General features: G+C 42.5%; 2 protein-coding genes across 2 annotated transcripts; both read left to right on the top strand.

Moving 5' to 3' along the window:
* Positions 1–1,209: 1,209 nt before the first annotated feature.
* On the top strand, positions 1,210–8,415 carry LOC104839080 (leukocyte cell-derived chemotaxin-2-like). The gene is made up of 4 exons (XM_010579200.1): positions 1,210–1,303; positions 7,212–7,413; positions 7,572–7,720; positions 8,249–8,415. The coding sequence occupies exons 1-4, from the start codon at positions 1,210–1,212 to the stop codon at positions 8,413–8,415; spliced, it is 612 nt and encodes a 203-aa protein (XP_010577502.1).
* Positions 8,416–14,719: 6,304 nt separating this feature from the next.
* On the top strand, positions 14,720–19,369 carry LOC104838867 (myeloid protein 1). Its single transcript, XM_010578876.1, has 7 exons — positions 14,720–14,765; positions 15,258–15,390; positions 16,287–16,438; positions 16,955–17,134; positions 17,902–18,016; positions 18,548–18,699; positions 19,138–19,369. Exons 1-7 carry the CDS (start codon positions 14,720–14,722, stop codon positions 19,326–19,328), a joined length of 969 nt encoding a protein of 322 aa, XP_010577178.1. The 3' UTR covers positions 19,329–19,369.
* Positions 19,370–20,610: the final 1,241 nt, after the last annotated feature.

Raw genomic sequence — 20,610 nt, 5'->3', positions numbered from 1 at the left:
GTATCTGCCTTTGCCTATCAGCAAAACCAGTCTCAACTCCTGCACCGCATTTTCTGTCTCTAGCTTTTTAAAAACCAACAACAGCTCCTCTTCAAGTGTAAAAGAAAATCTGCTGACCACAAAAGCGTAACAATCACCACAACAGCTGTATCACTTATTTTTATAGTCATCTTTGTGTGCTTTCATATTTAAATATCCAGTATATTGCAGTTCTCCACGCTGCTAATGCCAAAGTACTGAGAAGTTGTTTGTGGGCTGGGGTACCTGGACAGGGGAGATTTGGGAACCTGGGCAGCACAAGACCTGTTTTGGAATTTTGAATTAAACTATTTGACGCGAGATAAATGTCTCCCTTCCTTCTTCCAAATGAAAGCAAGGGTGCTGGAGCACAACCTTGGATGGCAGGAGGTGCAGGGACAAAGAAATGTTGCAATGAAGGAAAAACAAAGCAACTTTTCCATTTCTGCCCACGAACCTCTGCTAACAGCAGCCACCGGGTCAGCATTTCATGTCAGATGAAGAGCACGTCCCCAGAAGAGGTAAGGGACTCATTCTGCACTACACACTCCTTCCTCAGCACATGGGCGTGGGAGGGATTGTGCATGCAAAGCAGAAAAAGAAAGAAAAAAGGGCAGGCAGCAGCTGCACACACCAGTTCATCCCAGTCCCAGTGGGCAGATGCTGATGAGCATCTCCATAAAACCCAGCATGGGGCTGGGCTTCCCTTAATCAGACAAGGAGCAGTACAGGTGGCAAATATATATACACACACACACACAGACATTTTATCTCTATCTATAAACACAGATATAAAGATCCAAGGAGATAAGGACCGGCTGCTCGGCAGGACTGCAGTCGCCTGCTTTCCATCAGAGGGCAGTGGCAGCTCAGCCATTTTCATCGTCCCCTGCGCAGTCCCGTTCATCTCACAAACACCTTTATGTTCTGGAGGATGAGTGCTGCCCTTCCCTGTTTCTCAGGGTGTCCAAAGCCAAGACCTGGCTGGGATCAGGTTTCCAGAGGCTTCTCCTGGATAAAGCCAGCGATGCCAAGAGGAGCTCTTGCTCAATAGGTTTTTTGGAAGAAAAAAAAAATAAAATCCTAAAATACTCCCAAACCCAGCAACAGGACACGAGCAGAGACAAGGCCGCTGATGGAGAATACAGAGAGTGACCATTTCCCTGGGACACGAGGGACATCTTAGGGCCGATGCACCTCATCCCATTGCACCCCGCCACGCTGCCGGGGACCTGGGACCCCAAAGAAATTTCTTTCCGCGAGAGCCAACGGGAAGCTCAGCCCAGTAAAACTGGAGGGTTTAAAGCTAACAACGGACTAAATTAAAGACTGGGTGCCGAGAGAGACAAGGGGGTTCTCAGCTCATGCACACAGCGTCTTCCGTTGCTCACATTAACTAATAAAAAAATGACTGTGTGTTTCTACAGCAAGGTTTTTTGAGGAACCACAAACCCCTTCTTTTCCACAGGCTGAATGTTTCTAAACTATTTCCCACAGAACTCTGCAATAAAGTCTCTCTCTAATTATACTCATTAGTTAAATTGGGTTTCATTACCATCCTTTCCCTCAGTGCCCACTACACCAGCTGGATGCTGCATTTCAGGAACCCATTACATGCTAACAACAAAAAATGTTTCCTCTTACAAAAATAAGAAATACTAATTAAAAAAAAGACTTTTTGGTGATAAACTAGTTCCTATTTCTTTAAAGGTCCAAGGTGTTATCAGAGAAGGGGAGGCAGATGAAACAGCTGCTTCTGGACACCAGAGTGCTCTCTAGAATGCCCTGTTCTTCCAATTTATTTTTTTTTAATAAGCATAATTAACAGAAGCAATAAGTTGTTATCCGCATAGACAGTTTTTTGATTAATTCAGGCCCTCTTTTATGCACTCGGCAGTCTCTGGGAAACATGGGCAACACAACCCAGCCCAGCAAGAGGGAAAGTGTGCTGGCACATAGGATTACAGCTCATCACCTCCTTGAATGGCTCATGTGTGGTGTTTGCCACCATCAAAAAAAAAAGAGAAGAAAAATAAGACGTTGACAATAGACATCTGCAGTACCATGCCTTGGGGCTTCCTTCCCTTAATTTCATGTTAGAAATTGAACTAGAATCTTGCAAAACCTGGATATTTCCAAAACCTGACATTTAGGTAACCAAACTGCCCTCTCTTCTTCACTGCAATCTACCCATACCCAGGGATTTCACTCTATTTGAATCTGAAGGTCTTTTAAGCATATTGAGGTGTTTCAGGTTGTACTAACTAGTGACTAGAAGAAAATGAGAAGGCTCCTGTCTGTTGGATTTATATGCTGGGTAATTGTGGTAAAGCAAAAACCAGAGCAGGCCGTGAGCTTCGGCATATCTTTGTTATCAAAAGCTCAGAATTGAAGGGGTAGGAGCAAAGAGCATTTTTAGCATAAGTTAGTTGGGAATTCACAGCCTTTACAGCATTGCCAACAAACTCAGTCATGCCTTGATACTTGGTAAAACAGAAAGGAAACTATTACAGCTACTTGCATCCCTTCCATAACAGGGGAAAAAAACCCTTCATATTGCTAAGTGACAGGCTGAGTCAAACACTTCCTCTTTAATGAAAACTTTATTAGATCCCAGCATGGTTACAATTTTGGAAATTGCTTTTAGTGAGTTTGATGAGCTTTGGAGCTAGGATTTAAAGTCATTATCTTTTAAATTTAATCTTATTGGAATTACATTTAATTTGATTGCACTGTGGTGCTTACTTGCATACCAGTAGTTTACCATTCTGCTACTTATTCACCCCTTTGCAAGCAAGACACCCACCTCCCCTGGGTGTTACCCCCAAACACAGCACAGTGGGTATTCATAAACCACAGGGTGTCCTGCAAAGCCTACAAAGCTGCAGTGTTTGGGGTTTGGTTTTTTTCCTCTCCAGACATACATGCTATCTAGGCTTTGCAGCTACTGTTAAAGAGGATTGCTTATCCCATACGCACATTTTACTTCTATTTCTCCGTGGCTCCAGGCACCACGTGAGACGAGGAAAAGCTCTGTCCTGCCTCACTTACGTCCCACACAGTTTTCACCATCTCCTCCCCAACAAATGAGTCCTACATTGCAAAAGCTCTGCCCTTGGTTTTGCTCCCCCTCTTCTGCTTTAACTCTTCCACGCACCTGCCATCAATGCAAAGTTAAGTAACTGCCAATCGCTTCCACCTTTCTGCGACTGGTTTTTCTGCAAAGAAAAAGAAACAACTTTGGCTACAGCTAGCAATAAGCAAAATGGGAAGGAATTGGTAGGTTGCATGCGTTGCTTCAGTCCTCGGAATGGTGTTCTGACACAGAATAAGGCTGTAACCCCTGTGAAATGCAGCGTGGTGGGCATAGAGAAGGCGAGCAAAGCATCCGCTTCTCTTGCACAGTTCACACAAAATCTACATTAATCACTCTTTACCTCCCTGATCGTTATCTTAGAGTATAACATAAAACGTCAGCAAATAATTTAGTCTTTACCATGTTTAATTCACTCAATTAGCTCTGTAAAAACTTTTCAACTCAGTTAGCAAAATCAAAACAGAGCCAAAAAATGTCACGGAGGGGTACAGGGAGCCATGCCTTGCAGATCTTAACAGTCTTCCCATCCTCCACACACCAGAAGCGGCAAGGCAGTAGTTTATTAAAAGACCCTGGAGAAACCAATATCCAGCCTGGGAATCCAGATTTCCAAAAAGCTCTTAACTCAAATTTCCCAGGGTGACCCAAGGGCAGATGCACATTTTCTATAGTCTACGTGGCCAAGTGTATTGGTGACACTGCTAATTTAGGGCATGAACAGAAGTTAGCTGTTGTGGCTGCTCCCATGAGTCAGGGGAATATCAGAGATGACCAAGAGACCTTACTGTTGGGTTTGAAGAATGCCCTTGAAGCTGGTGGGTTTTCCTGTTGCATTTCATCATGGTACGTTTGCCTCTGCTGCACTAAACTGAGCCTGCAACTTGAAACTGGATGGGCTGTGAAAGTATCTGGCCTTCAGGATATTTATTAGTAACAGATTAGGAAAAAAACTCATTTTCTGAGCTTCTGAGGAAATGCACAGAATTACTTCACTCCTTTTCTCCTGTTTGATCTTGATTGGTAGGTCTCTAACAAAATCAGTACTTAACAAAATTAAAGAAATGCAATTTTATCTGGATTGGTTTAGCTGAGCCCTGGGCACAAGAAGCATTGAATAGAATGCTAGGTACTGTCATATTTTTTCCTACATACTCTGTCTAAACATATAATTTCAAAATGTTACTGTCAAATAGATTTTTCTCCTCTCTACACAAAACATCCAATGAGCAGGAAAACAGTAAACCAGGAGTCTTTCTTCTGGTGAAAGAACTCACGCAGGGATTCAAATGGGAGCATGGGGCATAGGAAGGTGGCAGTAGGTTTAAAACCCCTCGTGTAGCAGGACTGGCACGATTCTCCTCCTCGTCTTGCTCATTTGGAGTGGGCTGTCTGGAGCTGAAACATCTCACGGGGTCTCCACCAGGCGATGAAGCCCACTCCAGCCAGGCTTCAGCTGGGTTCAGGTGTTGGCTTTGTCCAAGGCAAGCTGTCACCCTGTCACTGTTATTATATGACAGACAAAAGTGGCATAGTTGGATGACACGTCACTGGGAGAAGGGGAAAGGAGAAGGCAGCACATGTGTCTTGAAGACATCCTGGTGGGATCACTTTCTTCTCCAGTGAAATACAACTTCTGTTCAGTGGCATCCACGGGCTGCTGATGTTTCCATCTCGGGCAAAGATGGGTTTGAATCCTACGCAGCAGAACTGCTCTTGGTTCTGTTTTGGGATGTAAGGCCAGTCTTCACCCATTTTGTGCCACGAAAGACAGACAGCAAGGGCACAGCATTCCAGCTGAGAACCCCGACCCAAAGCCATATTCTAACCTGGGCTCTCAGTTTTTATTGCACAGGGAAGCAAAACGGTCAGTGGCTCCCAGTGGCACAGGCCGGGTGGCCAAAGAGCCGAGAAGACAACTTTCAGCTCCTGGCTGTAAACCAGGGCATCGCATTCCCTCCCTTCCCAGAAACAACACTCGAGGTAGCCTTGTTCGTGCTCCAGTGTTCTCTTCTTCTTCAATTTCCTGTAATTTTGCTCAGCCACAATATTATAGGGTTCATAACATTTTCCGTTCAGGCACAGGGAAGATTGTAAACATCTGTCTCTCCTACTGTTAACGTTGAAGGTTCAGCAGCAGCAACATGGCAATATCTGGGATGCATTAATGAAGCCGGCAAATAAAAACAGGGTGCAAGGGTCTCATTTCACAGATCGCCTAATCAGATTTTTCCAGTGTGATGCTGGGTGTGATGCGTGGCAGAGAGCTGCATCCACCTGGCTGAACTTCTTTCCATGAAGCAACAGCCATGGTGGGAGGGCAAGGTAGCACCCATGTGCCCAGATATTTTTGTCAGTTCATTTGAACTCTTTTCCCCTTCTCCACCCAAATTATCTTGCTAAACATCAGGATGGTGCAACAGGCAGGAATAGTTACAAATTGTCCTTAAAATTTGGGTTTAATATTCACAGTTTTGTTGTAAACAAAACCACGTAGCTGCTATTGCTAAATAAGTTGGAGCCTCTACACTGCCAATTAGCCAGGCTGGTGGTACACCTCGAGGGCTGCTCAGTTCTTGCTGTTGGCCTGAATCTGCAAGCAAATAACTAAGGCCACATCAATTTTCTGATTGGCTGGAAAAATTTGGATACAGCCTCTGTTGGGATGTATAAATAGAAGGCAAAGTATTTTAGACCTTTCACTTTGAAAGCAGAGCTCTCAAGGCACATGAAAATGCGCAGAGTCACAGCAGTCATACTCGTGATTGCGATCTCCAGTGGTGAGTTAGCTGAATTTTAGTAAACATTGCTCATTGTAGCTTGCCTTCTTTTTCTTTCTCTGTTTGGGGTTTTTTTGTTTGTTTTTTGGTTGGGGGTTTTTTTGGTCTTTTTTTAATGAAGTGTTTCTGTAAGGATTTAGGAACTGATTTGCTCTCTGCCATTTTTTACTTTTGAAAATAGAGTAGTTTCACTGCAGAGAAACCTCCACAGAAAAATCCTTTTCAGATATGGTAAAGAGTTGTGGCAAAATTTTGTTGGAGTAATAACGTTGACTGAATAAGAAAGAATCAGCTGAGGCATATCAATTACTAACAGCATGCATGTTTTCTTAAAAGCCTTTTACTTAAAGATCAGCCCGCTGTGCATAGAGCGTTCCCAGAGATGTTTCTGTGTTTAATGTCATCACCTTTGATTTCACAAAGAATACACAATTCTCCAAAAGAAATGAAGACTACCTAGAACAAAGGGCTGTTTTGCTTGAGGAAGGCATTAGAGATTTCCTGCACCCTTTTAGCACCAGACCTTCGGTGCCAGCACATCATTTCCCCTGTTTGTGTATAATCCCAGAGCCCAACTGGGATGGTGCCTGCCGAGCTGCTCACACATACGAATAAACCTCAACTTGTTGCTTCTTACTAGGCCAGCCCCATTCTTCCTAAAGCATCCTATGGGAAACCCTAGTAGCTTTTGGGGGGGGAGCAGGGCTGTTAGAGGCTTGTAGAAGGTACCAAGTCAGGAGTTGCCTTTCCCCCCTATCCCTGGGGCCATAGGATCAGCATGGGGTTGACTGTGGGTGATGATAGCTGGAGGCTGGAATAAAAAATAGGAGGATGGTACCTTACTGGCTGCTACTTTGAAACAGTAATATAGAAACGCTGGGAGATACAAAATGCAATTAGTTAAAGGTAGATGACAGCTTGTATTTTTGACTGGATCCCACTTTAGGGAATAGGAATGGACTCAGTGGGTCTCTCTCAGAGCTATTTTTCACACTTACAGTTTAGTACCCCAAGCTCCTGGGCGGTTCAGGTCACCTTCCAGGCAGAGAGATCCCGTAGCTCCAGCCCCACGCCTGCCATGTGAACGCAGCACAACACGTCTGCCCCGGGCAATGGGAGAAGAGTGTCTCACTCCGTGATGTCCCTTCCAGATTTATTTGTTCTGCATTTTTGGTTTGATGTCGCTGCTTTAAGTACTCTCAAGCACCACTGGACAAAGCATAAAACAAAAAAATGCTGTTTCATTGCATCCCTAAAATTAACTTGCATGGAAAGATCAACAACTTTCTAGTTCCCTGAAGCCTGATCCCTGATTACAGAAAAGTCCAAAGAGACCTTGCTATTGATTAAACTACAGGGGCTGGGAAATTCCCCTTCTATCTTGTGGGTTTCATCTTCTGTACTTCTCTTTTCTTCTTTTCTAGCTACTGCAGCACAATGGGCGAAAATCTGCTCAAGTCAACCTACAAACAAAATCAGAGGCTGCGACTCCAAGGGCTGCGGTGGATACAACGACCCCAGGTCCTGGGCTGGGATGACGGGAGATGGCTTTCTTAAGTTTCATTCTTTAAGAATGAAACTTTCTTAAAATAGAAATAAGCATGAAAAAATGGGCAAGAGGAGGGTTTCTAGCTGGCAAGGTGCTCTGCCGCGGGCTAACTTGCCTTGCTCTTCTTCAGAGGAGGAGGGAGGAAGCACAGAGGAGTGGACGTGGTGTGTGAGGATGGCTCGGTGGTGTACGCACCCTTCTCGGGGAAGATTGACAAACAAGCCAGGCCCTACGGAAACGGCAATGACATCGACAACGGAGTCCAGCTTTCAGGATCAGGTACCCGAGCTGAAAGGCATGCGTCTTGCAAAGCCTGATTGCGAAACGCTCCGATTCGTTTATAGAGCGTTACACTGAGCCAAAAATCATGAACCCAACCCAAACTGCAGTGTGCTTGCCTGTGAATCCAAGTGAAAACTGTAACTTTGAAATCCAGGTTCTGTTAATGCAGGAAAATTGATTGAAAGGATTATAGCATTTCACCTCTATTAAAAAAGGTCAAAGGATGAAGCTGGCCCCTTTGCACATTTTAGATAATTAAAGGAACAGCCTCAGACTTGCTCATCCAGTTTTACCCACCTTAATCCCCTTCCCCACCCTCCTCCATGTTAATTTATTTCTTTTCCTATTCTCTCTTCTTGATGCTATAGGAGCATCACAGCATTTTCTGTAAGTTTTTCTTCTGCTGAATCTCTTGTCATTTTATTGTCGTTTGTATTTTGCTACTGAACATTATGACTTTGCCAGACTTTTAAACTATTTCATAGGAGCAACGGTTTCCCCCTTTTCTCTCTCCCCTGTTAACAGGATTCTGTATTAAGATGTTTTATATCAAACCTGTCAAGTACAGTGGCCCCATCAAGAAGGGAGAGAAAATCGGCATCCTGCTGCCCATGCAAAGGGTCTACCAAGGAATTACGTCCCATGTCCATATCCAGAACTGTGACTTAACAGATCCTACTCCCAACCTGTAAAGGGGCAGCTGCATATCAGGGGCAAAGCCTTCAGCTCCCCACTTGCGTATTCATTAAGTTGCTTGGGCATAGGTAGTCACTTTACTAAAGTGGAAGCCACTAGCCTCAGGCAGTTGTTCCACCTAAAATGTATCCATGAACAAAATGCTGGTGGTTATCTGAATATAAACAGCCTCAGAGTAAGGTATAACACACGCTCTAAAGCTGCTATCGTACGCCACGCATCACTACACGCGTAGATGAAGGCTGAAGCAGTGGGGAACGGACGAGAGGCTGGGACGTGGTGGAATCTCGACGCTCAGCAGCACCGCAGGGAGCCGTGCTGCAGCTCACTCGTCTTGGACTTCTCTGCTCTCTTTGCAGCCAAACATGAAGATTTCTTCAAGAAGCCAGAAATTTCACTTGTGCTTGCATATGGAAAATCACGTTATTAAAGGGCTGCTTCACTACAAATTGCTTTGAATTTCTTTGGTGCTGTCACAGAGTTTGGGCTGGGTTCTGCTTTTTTAATGCAGCTGGGGAGAAAAAACCTGTATAAAGCTGAAATCCAAATCTTTCCTGGAGCCCATGACCAAAAACATAAAACAACATTAATGAAGTAACTCATTCCTTTTCCCCAGACTCCTGCTTTAGGATTGCCTTGGCACACCCAGGTTTCTTTTTGTCCAAGTGAGGCATTTCTTTCCATTAGTAAATCAGCTGAAAACTTTCCCGGGACAACAAGTTCTTGTTAACAGGACAGGGCTTTTCAGGCCAAGGCTACCAACATGCTACTGGGAGTCTCAAGGGCTAAAGTGCTCTACAAGTGCAGCAGGCTCACGTATTTATTAACGCAACTGCAGCCGCGGATAAGCAGGGAAGCTGCTTCAGTGGGAGCTGTGTCAGTCCTGAGAGCAGATTTGTTTTTTCTAAGAAACTGCAGAGAGATATTTGCTACATCTCCGAAAAGTGCTTAACTTGCTGTGTTCCGTTCACCTTCCCCAGGAACCACTTTAATTTTGCTATGAATGAAAAATCAGCACATCCACATAAATATAAAGTCAAAACCTGCAGGGGCAGATAGCAACCAGACATTGAAGGTGAGTCAATACAATTGAGTTTGCTGTGAAAACAAACTTCTCCTCATACTGAAAGCAGAAACATTTCAGCAAAAGTCCCCAGTGTTCTCCAGTTTTGACCAATTTTTTAAATTTTCATCGTGAAGTTGATTGCCTAAAGAAAAGAAAGACTCCCACCTAAGTTTCACTTGGTTAAAATCCCAGGTTTAACCCCGTTGTCAACTTCCCACATGTGAAAAGGCAAGGTCCCAATCAAGCCCCACTTTTGCATGCAAATCCTAATGAAAGACTGAGCTGACCTTGCTGACTGAGCAGGGCTCTGAGCCTCCAGCCAACACACCAGCCTTGCTCCTCTACAAATAACATTTTCCTCTGTACATTAATGACAACAGCTCAGCACTTTCCTGGTGCGTCCCCACAGACTGGTTTCACAAACCTCTTCAGGGAGCTATTACTTAATCCAAGTTTTTCCAGCAGCACAAGGTGCAGTGCTTTAGTGCAGGGATGCGGGATGCTCCTGCAGGTGCCCGAGAGAGGTATGGGGCAAATGCTAAAACTTCCAGTTTTAGCTGGGGCTTGTCACCCAGCAGCAGAGAAGAAAAAGTAAATATCACTTTCTGGTTTAGGTTACAGAGAAGTTGGGACAAACAGTATAAGTAAATCCAGCTTTATCTTTTCAGTCTAGTAAAAAAATAACTGGCTGTAGAGGAAGGGAAAGTACAATTTGTAACTGACTCTGGGAAGGAAATAAAGGGCTGGTAAAATACACAGTTCTAGAAATATTCAGGGTGAGGGGAAAGGGTGCTGGGGGAAGCAACAGGGCTACTAGTCTTTTCAGGAAAGAGTTAGCAAACTCGGGCCATGCAGAATTGCTTTGTTTCTGCACCAGTTCTGCAGGGATACTTTTCCTTGCTATCCCTTTTATTTTACAAGTTTGTACCACAAGGTCCCAGACTAACTGCCTAAGGCTACAACCCAAATCTACACTATACCCATCTATCTCCCCAAGCATTAGAGGACTTTTGGAGGATTCAGCCAGAGCTTTGTCCTCCCCACGAGATACGACGTAGGTAGCAAAAAAGATTTTATTTTGTGTTCCTCAATCCTCCTCACTAAAACCTGCCTAACTTAGGCTTAGCAAGTATGTTAATAGAAGCAAAATAAATTCGAGATGGAGTCTTCAATCAGAATTGTGCACTAGCACAACTTCAGCTTCATCTTCAGCTCATACTTAGTAAAGAAGAAAGCCAACATACTCAGATCTCCTACAGCCTGCTATCTACTTAAAATTACCTGCCCAACCATGCCTCTTGGCTGATGAGCTAGCGCAACCTGCTGATTTTCCAGCGATACTACAATATAAGCCTTGTACACAAAGCTTAGTTAATCATTGAGGCAAAATTCCTCTTATTTCAGCCTTGACAGTGATCAGAAGGCTGAATAAAGAGTGAGTACAATTTGTTTTACGTTGTTCCAGCTTGATTTTCACCATGAAAGCCTGTGCTGCTAATCGCACGAGTTCTTCTACAAATTTGAAAACATATTTCATTTTATGATTAGCACAAAGAATATTATTCACTTTTCAGAGAAAAGCTTTTAAGGTTAATAACATATTGTATGCAGATCAGCTGGGAGGTGAGTGCTCAGCATTGACATGTTCCCAGACTGAACATGCCAGGCTAGCCAAGAAGGACAAAGCCACTTGTTCTGTAAGATATATCTAGCAAGAGGATTTACCTTTTCAATTGCCTGCTAACAAGCCTGGCAAACCTACAGTCACGATACTGTGACTTTACCAAGAAATAAGATGTGCAGCTCTCATTTATCCAATTCACTGGGGCTGCAGCCACACAGAGGTTGCAAAGAGGAAGGGCTTTATGGACAAAATTGTCAGGTTTTGGACGTTGGTTGAATCCCACCGAGCTGAAATGTGTGTAAAGGAAAAGATAGAGAAACCAGCCCTCACTTGTGGGCAACCGAAGGAGGATGGTGGTACGGCTGGAGGGAAACCACAGGCCTTGGCTGGGGGGTTGGATTTGCTCTGGCTCAGGGTTTGGCCCTGGCTTTTGCTGATGTTTCTGCTCAAAGGGTCCACTGCCATTGCCAAGGTGTGTGTCTCAGTTTTCTGGCTTTTTTCCTCCAAAAACCTTATTACATCATTTTACTATTTGTCTTTTGTCATTAAGAGATAATGTTATGATAATTAATATGTTAAGAGGGACTAGTCTAACATTTGCAAGGTTTACGGACACATGCATGGCAGGTACCATCTATCCAAAAGCCCAGGTAACAGACTCACAGTATCTTTGGAAAGGCTGAATAGCAAAGTAGGGATTTCTCCTGGACATCATCAGGCTTAACTCATTCCCTGCCTGTTAATATCAGCCCAAACACTCGCATTTGCCTGCCGCACTCTTGCTCAGTCCGTAAGACAACCTCGAAGGTACTTAACGCAGCCAGGGAAGTTACTACTGACATAAAAGGGGCAAACCAGGGAACTTGCACCATTCATGCAAGAGAAAGAAGTCAGCATTTTCCAAGCCAGCCCACTTGCTCTCGGTGTGCTCCTCGCAGCGCTGCACGCTGGCTCCTCTCCATCTCCTTGCCCGCTCCCGACCACAGGGAAGGAAATGGTGCAACTGCATCTCCCAGGGGCTGTGCAACGCCAGCCGGTCGTTCCATATCCTTCTGTTAGTATGTGCTAAGCGGCCAATTTGTGCCTTTCACAACCGCACCTACCAACTGTTATATCAACATCTCCGTTGCCCAACACGGGAATCCCACCAACTTCGGTTCAGAGCTTCCTCATGCACAAGGTGAGAGGTCTGCACCTTCCAGCTCACCCAGGAAAGGTGGGGAATGCACCGAGAAATCCCAACTGCAATATCATATACTTGAAAACTGTTTTACTAAGAATACTTTACCAGAAGTGCATTAGATGTATTATTGTAGCAAATGACATTTTGACACGTTTTAGAAAGAACGGAGCAATATACGATGCTGTTAAGATCTGTTATGGAGAAAATATAAAACACATACACAGCTATGAGCAATTTGGAGTCAGCTCTGAGATGGAAAAGAAAAAATCACAAGGAACAGGTACCTTAGAGCCATTTTACAAAGTACCAGACTGCAAAACAGGACTCTCAGAAAAGTTTCTTCAGTGTCTATGCACCTATAACGCAGTTGTACTTCTCTCCTCTTGCCTACTAGCTTGGCTGGCTTTACACCCAGCCTTTTCTTCACAAGACTTTGTAGAGTTGACTGAGATGCTGCAATTCCTTCCTTGGTAAATTTAGGAGCATGTGATTTCACAAAAGTCTGTAAAAACTGTTAGCTTTTCAAGGCAGGTCTGCCCCAGGTAAAATTTATATAATGACATACTTCAAACTCCACTGGTGCAAACTGGCAGTCAGGAATAAGTAAGAAATAAAATCTGGTTGAGATAGATCAGTATTGCAGGAACCCAACTGGAGACCCCTCAACTGGGAATGGCCGGGCACCACCCAAATAAAGTCTTTATTTTTAAACGGTTTTGTTTCCAGGAGGAAAAAAAGCTTAGAGCAGCTAGTATCAAGCTATCCAAGCTCAGAAATACTTTACTACCTCTGTGCTATGAAATCTTCATTGAAAGATACCACCCATACCACCTCCCTTGCTGATTCTCTCTGTGAAGGAGAGCTGAGGGGGTTTTGCAGAGAGCTAGTGCCAAATGAAGGCGAGTAAGCCTGGAAAGAATATTACACGAGCTCTCCCAGCTTACAGCGACGAAGGCTGTTTCTGGCAAGGGTCACACAAACCCACCGTCTTTCAGTTCAGGAGTAAGCAGCATCACCAAATACCTGAATATCCAGTGAGAGCTCTTACCAGCACCTTGTATCATTTGTAAGCCTAGACTCCATTATATCGAGCAAATTTCAACCAAAAGCCCCACCAAAGCTAGACTGAGGGGACATAACATTTATATAAATATTTATTTGGTGGCTATGAGTATGAAAAACAGCAGTTCTTTCTGGCAGGATAGGGTAGAAAGCAGCAGGGGTAAAATCAGCAAAGCTGCTTGTAATAACCCCAGGGAGGGCTAAAAGATTGTTTGGGGGTTAAGTATTGGCTGTAAAAAAAGCTTGGAACCACAAGTGAAAAGTTTGTCTCCAGCTGCTTGTTCCGTGGAGATTTTCAGAAAACAGAATGTACAGATGCTCTTTGCAAACTAGAAGTGGGGCAGACACACATGCGTTTCTCCTCTAAATAAAATCTGCAGGACTTCCAGAGGTTTCTGCAACTTGGAATATCAGATAGTTTACATGAAAGGGCCATGACTCACTTAAATTTCATACTAAGACATATCTGTAAAGAAAATCTAATGTTTTTCTGTAAGCAGTGCAGAAAAATCAAACAGAAGGATTAAAAGAGACACTAAGGAGCCTGCTTAATAGTACAATAGCTGAAGTCAAGCACATACTAAATGAATAATTTTAAAACCGAGAATATTTTAACTCCATGTCAGTTATGCCACACAACTTCAGTACGCAACTGTCTTGTTTCAGAACTTGAAGATGTTTTAATAAGAATTTAGTTGTCAAAAACTAAGGTTTCAGTGAAAAGACTTCATGGAGTAAGTCTAGGCTAGGTGATAATTTCAGCCAAACAGGAAAAAAGACATGTTTCCATGCAAAAGCACCTGTATTTCTTAGCCTAACTGAATACTCATGCTATACCAACCATTACACCTTCATGTGTTCTCTGTCACTCTGATAGAAAGCTTTGATGGGTGCATACACCTGGGGAGGAGGTACTGGAATGAGCAGCAAAGGACAAAATGGTTACATCTACCATGGAGTTTTGCCCATCTTCTCCCTCCAACTCAATCCTCTGGACCATATTCTTGGTTCCTACCATTTTTGGCCTAAGTGCGCCTTTGCTTCAGGAGGGGGAAGAAAAGGTGTTAAGAAACAGTTCAACCAGAACTTCCTGAAATGTGGGATCATTCGTTTCCATCTGTTACTGTGTGCTAAGAGACCAATTATTTTATCCGTCTTTCCCAACCAGCTCTAACAACTGTTAGAGTTTGTAGACATCCTCAGTGCCTAATATGGCAACACCATCTGTCCAGAGCTGTAATACTTTGCTCAAGACTGATTGGCCAAGGCAACAGACTTCAACTTTCAAAAACACATAAATACCCCAGGCACCTACTGCTCAACGTCTTTGATTCGATCAAAGAACACTGGTGGAACAGCCACAAAATGCCAGCTCTCAGTCTGGTCGCTCTGGTCAGCTTGGTGTCCGCTGGTGAGTTGAGATTGCTATATTGCAGTTGGTCTTGACCGATTTTAGGTAGACACTAATGAATTATTGAAATTTACTCAAACATAAATAATGCTAAGTTTTTTCAATCTAGTTTTATAATGAATTAGGGTAACGTGCACAGTTATGACTATTATAAAATATGGAATTAGGTGGAATTTAGAGCCATATATTGAAGTGTTTAGAGGTTTCATGAAGAAAGTAGTTTAACTTATTTCACAAGCTAATATTAAAAATATTTATCTATAGCTTTACTTTGCTTTTAGCGTATGTACCTTAAAATAAGACCTCAAGAAGGAGGGCTCAAATCTATATAGCCGGTTGTACAATGTTCTTTTACCTACAGTTTCTGAAATTATAAACTCCCATGAGCTCACGTCTTCCACTTTAAACACCCTATTTAGCACCTTAACACTTTGTTGTACTGTACGAAGGACATGGTTGAATTTTCCCCATTTTCTTCTTTTGCACGTGAAGTTTTCGCCAAGCAGTTGGACGCACATCCGCCCCAACAACAACACAGACACTGGGCACAAATCTGCAGCGGGAATCCCAGCAACAAAATCCGGGGCTGTGACAGATATGGCTGTGGCCATTTTGGTGCCGACAGGTAATGCGGCAGGGCATTGGGAGTCTGGAGCAGTGGGGTTCGCTGTTGCTTTCCTAAATGAAATGTTCACACAGGAGAAAGAGTTTAACCAGAGCTGGGACTTAGAATGAGAGAAGACTGTTGTCTGCAGGACCTCTTACTCATTTTTGGGACATTACTTGGCAATCTCGCAGAAGTGCAGTAATACCACTACTACTAACTGATGCATGGGGGAAGAAGCAAGACCATTACATGAATTAGCAGCCAGAGTAAATGAAATGGAAAGTATTTCAAGGATTTGTGTCATTTATTCTTGTTGCTTATAGACCAGATATTTAACTTGCATTCAGCAACAGCTTACAGGAAGCTAAGTAGATTAATTTACACAAGCTAAAGGTCTGCCAGCATCATTGTCTTTAAGTAGGCACCTCATAACAGAACAGGTTATATTTCCCTGAAAAATGCTTTTATATGTAGAATGACTCCTGCCTTCCCTGCATTTTCCTGTCATCTCCTCTCTCCAGACACTGTAAGAAGTGTCCACCCTCATCATGCAACTTCCAGATTTCTAAATGAGAAAATGTCAACCACAAGATTCTATTTTACACTGGCACAGATGTATTTTGGGGTAGAACAGGGGTACTTTTCTATAGCAGCTAGAAACACCCCATGAACTTGGGGAAAATTAAAAGTATGTTTAATATTTAAAATCTCATTCCCCTTTAAAGAAGGTCAGAGTAATACAAACATTTTGCAATAAAGAAAAAGATGGATCAAAGCCACTATTTCTTTCCAATTTCATTGAACATGCAAAAATTTTGTTAGACAAACTTCAGATACTATATTGTGTTAACTGATCTATCTATACATAATGTTAAGCCTGGCAGACTTTTCTAATTCCATATTTATGTTTTCAGGCACAGTGGTAAAGGAAAGCATGTGGGCGTGGATGTCATCTGTGCTGATGGAGCAATGGTGTACGCTCCTTTTAGCGGCCAGCTCTCCGGACCCATTCGATTCTTTCATAATGGAAATGCCATCGATGATGGAGTCCAAATCAGGGGATCAGGCAAGTAATAACAGCAGATATGTTGTGAGGCACGCACAACTAGCTATTTTATTTACTTGAGTAAGGTTTTTGTGACTCTTCAATTCAAGCAAAGTGTTGATTATTCTTACACCCTCTCTAGTTTCTACAGCACATCTAGACTGCTGCTAAGAAATATCAGAAATCAGTAGCAGCAGGATGTAGTCTTTTTCCTATGCTTTTCTTGGAAAGGAGGAAAGAAGGGAGTTGAAAAACAGGTACCAGAAAAACAACCACCCCAAATAAAAAAAGAAATAAAGTATCAGAAATATACCCTCAATTTTGCCCAGACGATGTTTTCCTGACGCTATTTTCCAACTCCCTCTTTTCTGCAACAATCCAAATAATTTTGATTTCAGGATTGTCAGTACCTTGACTACATTTCTGCTTCATCATTACAGTCTTCAGTAAGAGGCTAGCACGGAAGGTTTCTTGCTCACCCCAAGAACAGATGCATCTGATGTTTCCTGACCTCGCTTCCTCTCCCATCTCTTCCAGGTTACTGTGTAAAGCTCGTCTGTATTCACCCCATCCGGTACCACGGCCAAATCCAGAGAGGGCAACACCTCGGGAGAATGCTGCCAATGCAAAAAGTATTTCCTGGCATTATCTCTCACATCCACGTTGAGAACTGCGACCACTCCGATCCTACTCATTTACTTACACCTAATGCACCTGGTAAAATCCCCGCAACCCCCCTTCCCAGAATAAGTAGTATAATGAATGAAAATTAAGTTATTAATTAATTTCAAATAAGGTAAACAATATCAAATAGCAATATCCCCTCTGTCTTAGGTTCTCCCTGACAGCAACACCCAAAAGAAAATACGCATTATAAATACAGTGTAACACGACTGTAGACAGTGTTACAGGAAGGAGAATGTATCAGCTTAACAAGTTGTATTTGTTGCCCCCCCATGCCACAGCAGGGTCAAGTCTCAGCAATAAACTTGAGTCAGACATCTCTTCTGTTTGTATGCTTTTAACTACTAGCAGTGTTTTCAGTAATGCATCTTAGCAGACTTTGGGATGATTCTTTGTAAATACAAATTACTACAAATAAAAATTGGTAGTAAGGGAGAAGAGGACTTGAGGAGTCCAGTCCCATCAGCCTGGGCACAGAATAAGAAACAAAACTGAGTCTCCTCCCATTCCTCAGATGACACTCTAGGAACTGCAATACTCTTTTGAATTTTTGTCTTTATAGCATGTTCCTTGTATGAGACAACCCTGATTCAGAAACATTATAATCCAGTCTTAGGTCTACATTCTATTTACATTTCCTAACAGATGACAAATTTGTGGACAAAACATCCAACTACACACGTGGGATGTAATTCCAGCATGTTCCTACCTAACTAAAATGAAAAACATAGTAGTTACAAACATGTAACACTTAGAAGCTAGAAGTTAACTTTAATGTGCTGTGTTTCTGTATTTCAAAGTTGTTCCACCATTCCCACAACAAGACAGTCACTGGGCAACGGTGTGCTCCGGCAATCCTACAAATGAGATAAGAGGCTGTGATAAGTATGGCTGCGGATACTACGGCGCTCCAAGGTACTATTTGCTCCTTCACTGAAATAGAGAATTATAGCTTTGAAGATTTAGGTTGGACATGAGGTAACGTTTTCACAACAGGGGTAATGCAGCACCACAAAAGGCTGCCCACATTGTTCATAAAACCTCTGTGCTTGGAAGCTTTTATGACTCGGACTAAGCCATGCCTGACCTGACCTGGTGTTGAGAACAGTCTTGACTCAAGTGGAAGGTTGGACTTGATGTCCTCCACAGGTACCTGGCAAGCAACATTTCTGTGACTCTACAGTTCTATTTAAAGGCTTGGAAGAAAGGCGTGTTTTTTCCCTCCCATTTGCAAAACTGCAACTCTAACAGATCATCAACCCCTACATGGCATTACATCACCTACACCAAAACACTTTTATAGGTTCTTCAGCTAGTCAACTATGTCAACACTGCCTCAGTACAAAACAACCCACTTCCAGATGTTGCAGCATGCTAACTCCTCATCTATCTCTATATAATGTTAGGCCTGACAAGAGATTTCTTTAATTACGTATTTTTCTTCAGACGCAACGGTAAAGGAAAGCATCTGGGTGTGGATGTCATCTGTGCTGATGGAGCAACTGTGTATGCTCCCTTTTCTGGTGAGCTCTCTGGACCCATTAAAATTTTCCACAACGGAAATGCCATTGATGATGGAGTCCAAATCAGAGGATCAGGTAAATAGCTATTTTTCACTTAATATTTCTTTATCTTGAGGTCATATAGGATGTATTACCTTGCAGCTAGCCAAGTAGTTAAGCAAGGTACATGTTTTGAAACACTGCATCTTCTATCTATTTACATGCAGAACTTTTTCCTTCTATGTTAGAATGCAAATAATTGAGTTCTGTAGAATGTCTTCAAGCTCTTGTCTTTAATAAAGCAGAAATTCCCATCTTTTCCCTGCCTCCCATCTTCCCTCCTCCACCAAGCCAAGAACTCCAACCACTATCTCTATTTTTTTATGACCACAGTGTCTTTGCTATTTGGGTATTTCCACTGTTGCTATCTCACTGGAAATAACAAGGCAGAAAATGTTAGTATTTCTGAAATAGTACAGAAGAACAAGTGCTTCATCAGCCATCGGATGTTTTACCTCCTCTTATTTTCACCAGGCTTCTGTGTAAAACTCGTCTGCATCCATCCCATCAGATACAACGGCAGAATTTCTAAGGGACAAGTCCTTGGGAGAATGTTGCCAATGCAAAGAGTATTTCCCGGGATCATCTCTCATATTCATGTTGAGAACTGCGATCGCTCAGATCCTACTAGCAATCTCGAAAGGGGGAAAGGGCAAAGAGTGTGAAACGGAAATGTAGTAAATTCCGAATAAATTCATCTCAGCATCCAAAAGTTGTTTTTTCTTCTCATGAACAACAGTTTATGTTACTACTGATTCAATACTTTGAGCCTTACATAATATTGCAAGGTGTTAACATTAATATACATTCCAGATACCAATTAGATACTGTTAAATTTTAAGTACCTGCAGTATCTTAGCCTAATTGATGAACTTCACTACACCTTGGAAAACAAGATTACTTTAGAATTTGAAGGCACCTGAACTGCAGAAAACTAGAGGGAAATTTACTGAAACACTCCACAAGGTGTAAAAGATGCTGTTTGGAGTTGTCATACAAGAACAACCGGTGTCTTTACTGGATGGCAAAAGGGACTCTGCAAACAGAAAAAAGATCTGAGTTTTTGTTGGAATTTGCACTTACAAGAGAATAAGTAAGCAATAACTAATTATAAGCTTTTTCAAAAGAGTCTGAAAAATCAGCAAGCATGAAAACTAGCTCACCCCCTCCTGTGGCAGAAGAGGTGCATTACTGTTAACTTCTCACTGAAACATGGACTTTTTAATGATCCTACAGATCTCCTCAGCGTATGGGGTGTAAATTCTGTACTTTGAGGGTTTAGTTATTGTATCATTGCCTTATATGCTTCAGGGATGGGGTTTTAGAAAGCCTTTGCAGGGCAGTAAACTAGGAAAAGCCAATAAAATAGACAAAACTTGCCTTAGCTAGGATGAGGCAGAGCTCTGAAGTAGAAGCTATTCAAGGGATAGGAGGAAGTACAGGCAGCAGGCAGCCATCTATAGGTTCTTGCCAAACACAATACCCTCCACTGCAGTCATTCAAGAAAATCTACTTAAGAAGGAAAAGAAGAATTCACGATGCTTTACACAGGACAGTGTTTTGACACTCCTCCCCAAAGCACAGTGCATATACCATAGCACCAACACATGACACTAAACAAATCTAACACTAAAACTATAAAATTCAACATTAACCAAATGTCAGAAATTACCTTTCAATTAAAATTAGCTTCCCTCACTATCAGTGAAGAATTGGTCTCAATGTGAAATACTGATTTATAAATTTTGTTGGCATCTAGTTATAAACTTAAGTATCAATAGGTCTTACTTGTTAAGATCAGTTAGCAGAGCAAATGCACAAAAAGAAAATCATCGCATCAAAAATCACATCATCAATAAATGCAGGCCCATTTTTCTAGAAGCTTAGACCTGGAGCAAGCTAACATTCATGGCTTCACTGAAAAGCTGCTTTAGTAAGAGGGACAGA

This window comes from Haliaeetus leucocephalus, unplaced genomic scaffold, assembly GCF_000737465.1.
Source record: "Haliaeetus leucocephalus isolate CR32 unplaced genomic scaffold, Haliaeetus_leucocephalus-4.0 Scaffold656, whole genome shotgun sequence".
Taxonomy (NCBI): Eukaryota; Metazoa; Chordata; class Aves; order Accipitriformes; family Accipitridae; genus Haliaeetus; species Haliaeetus leucocephalus.
Note: the sequence above shows the minus strand (reverse complement) of the source record. Positions and strands in the feature narration are given on the sequence as shown.

Bases quoted from the DNA above. Each gene is read 5' to 3' on its own strand.
- LOC104838867 (XM_010578876.1), top strand. From the start codon at position 14,720: ATGCCAGCTCTCAGTCTGGTCGCTCTGGTCAGCTTGGTGTCCGCTG. The intron at 16,439-16,954 runs GCAAGTAATAAC...CATCTCTTCCAG, and splicing joins AGTCCAAATCAGGGGATCAG to GTTACTGTGTAAAGCTCGTC. The intron at 17,135-17,901 runs GTAAAATCCCCG...TGTATTTCAAAG, and splicing joins ACTTACACCTAATGCACCTG to TTGTTCCACCATTCCCACAA.
- LOC104839080 (XM_010579200.1), top strand. From the start codon at position 1,210: ATGCACCTCATCCCATTGCACCCCGCCACGCTGCCGGGGACCTGGGAC. The intron at 1,304-7,211 runs GTAAAACTGGAG...CCCTGATTACAG, and splicing joins CCAACGGGAAGCTCAGCCCA to AAAAGTCCAAAGAGACCTTG. The intron at 7,721-8,248 runs GTACCCGAGCTG...CCCTGTTAACAG, and splicing joins AGTCCAGCTTTCAGGATCAG to GATTCTGTATTAAGATGTTT.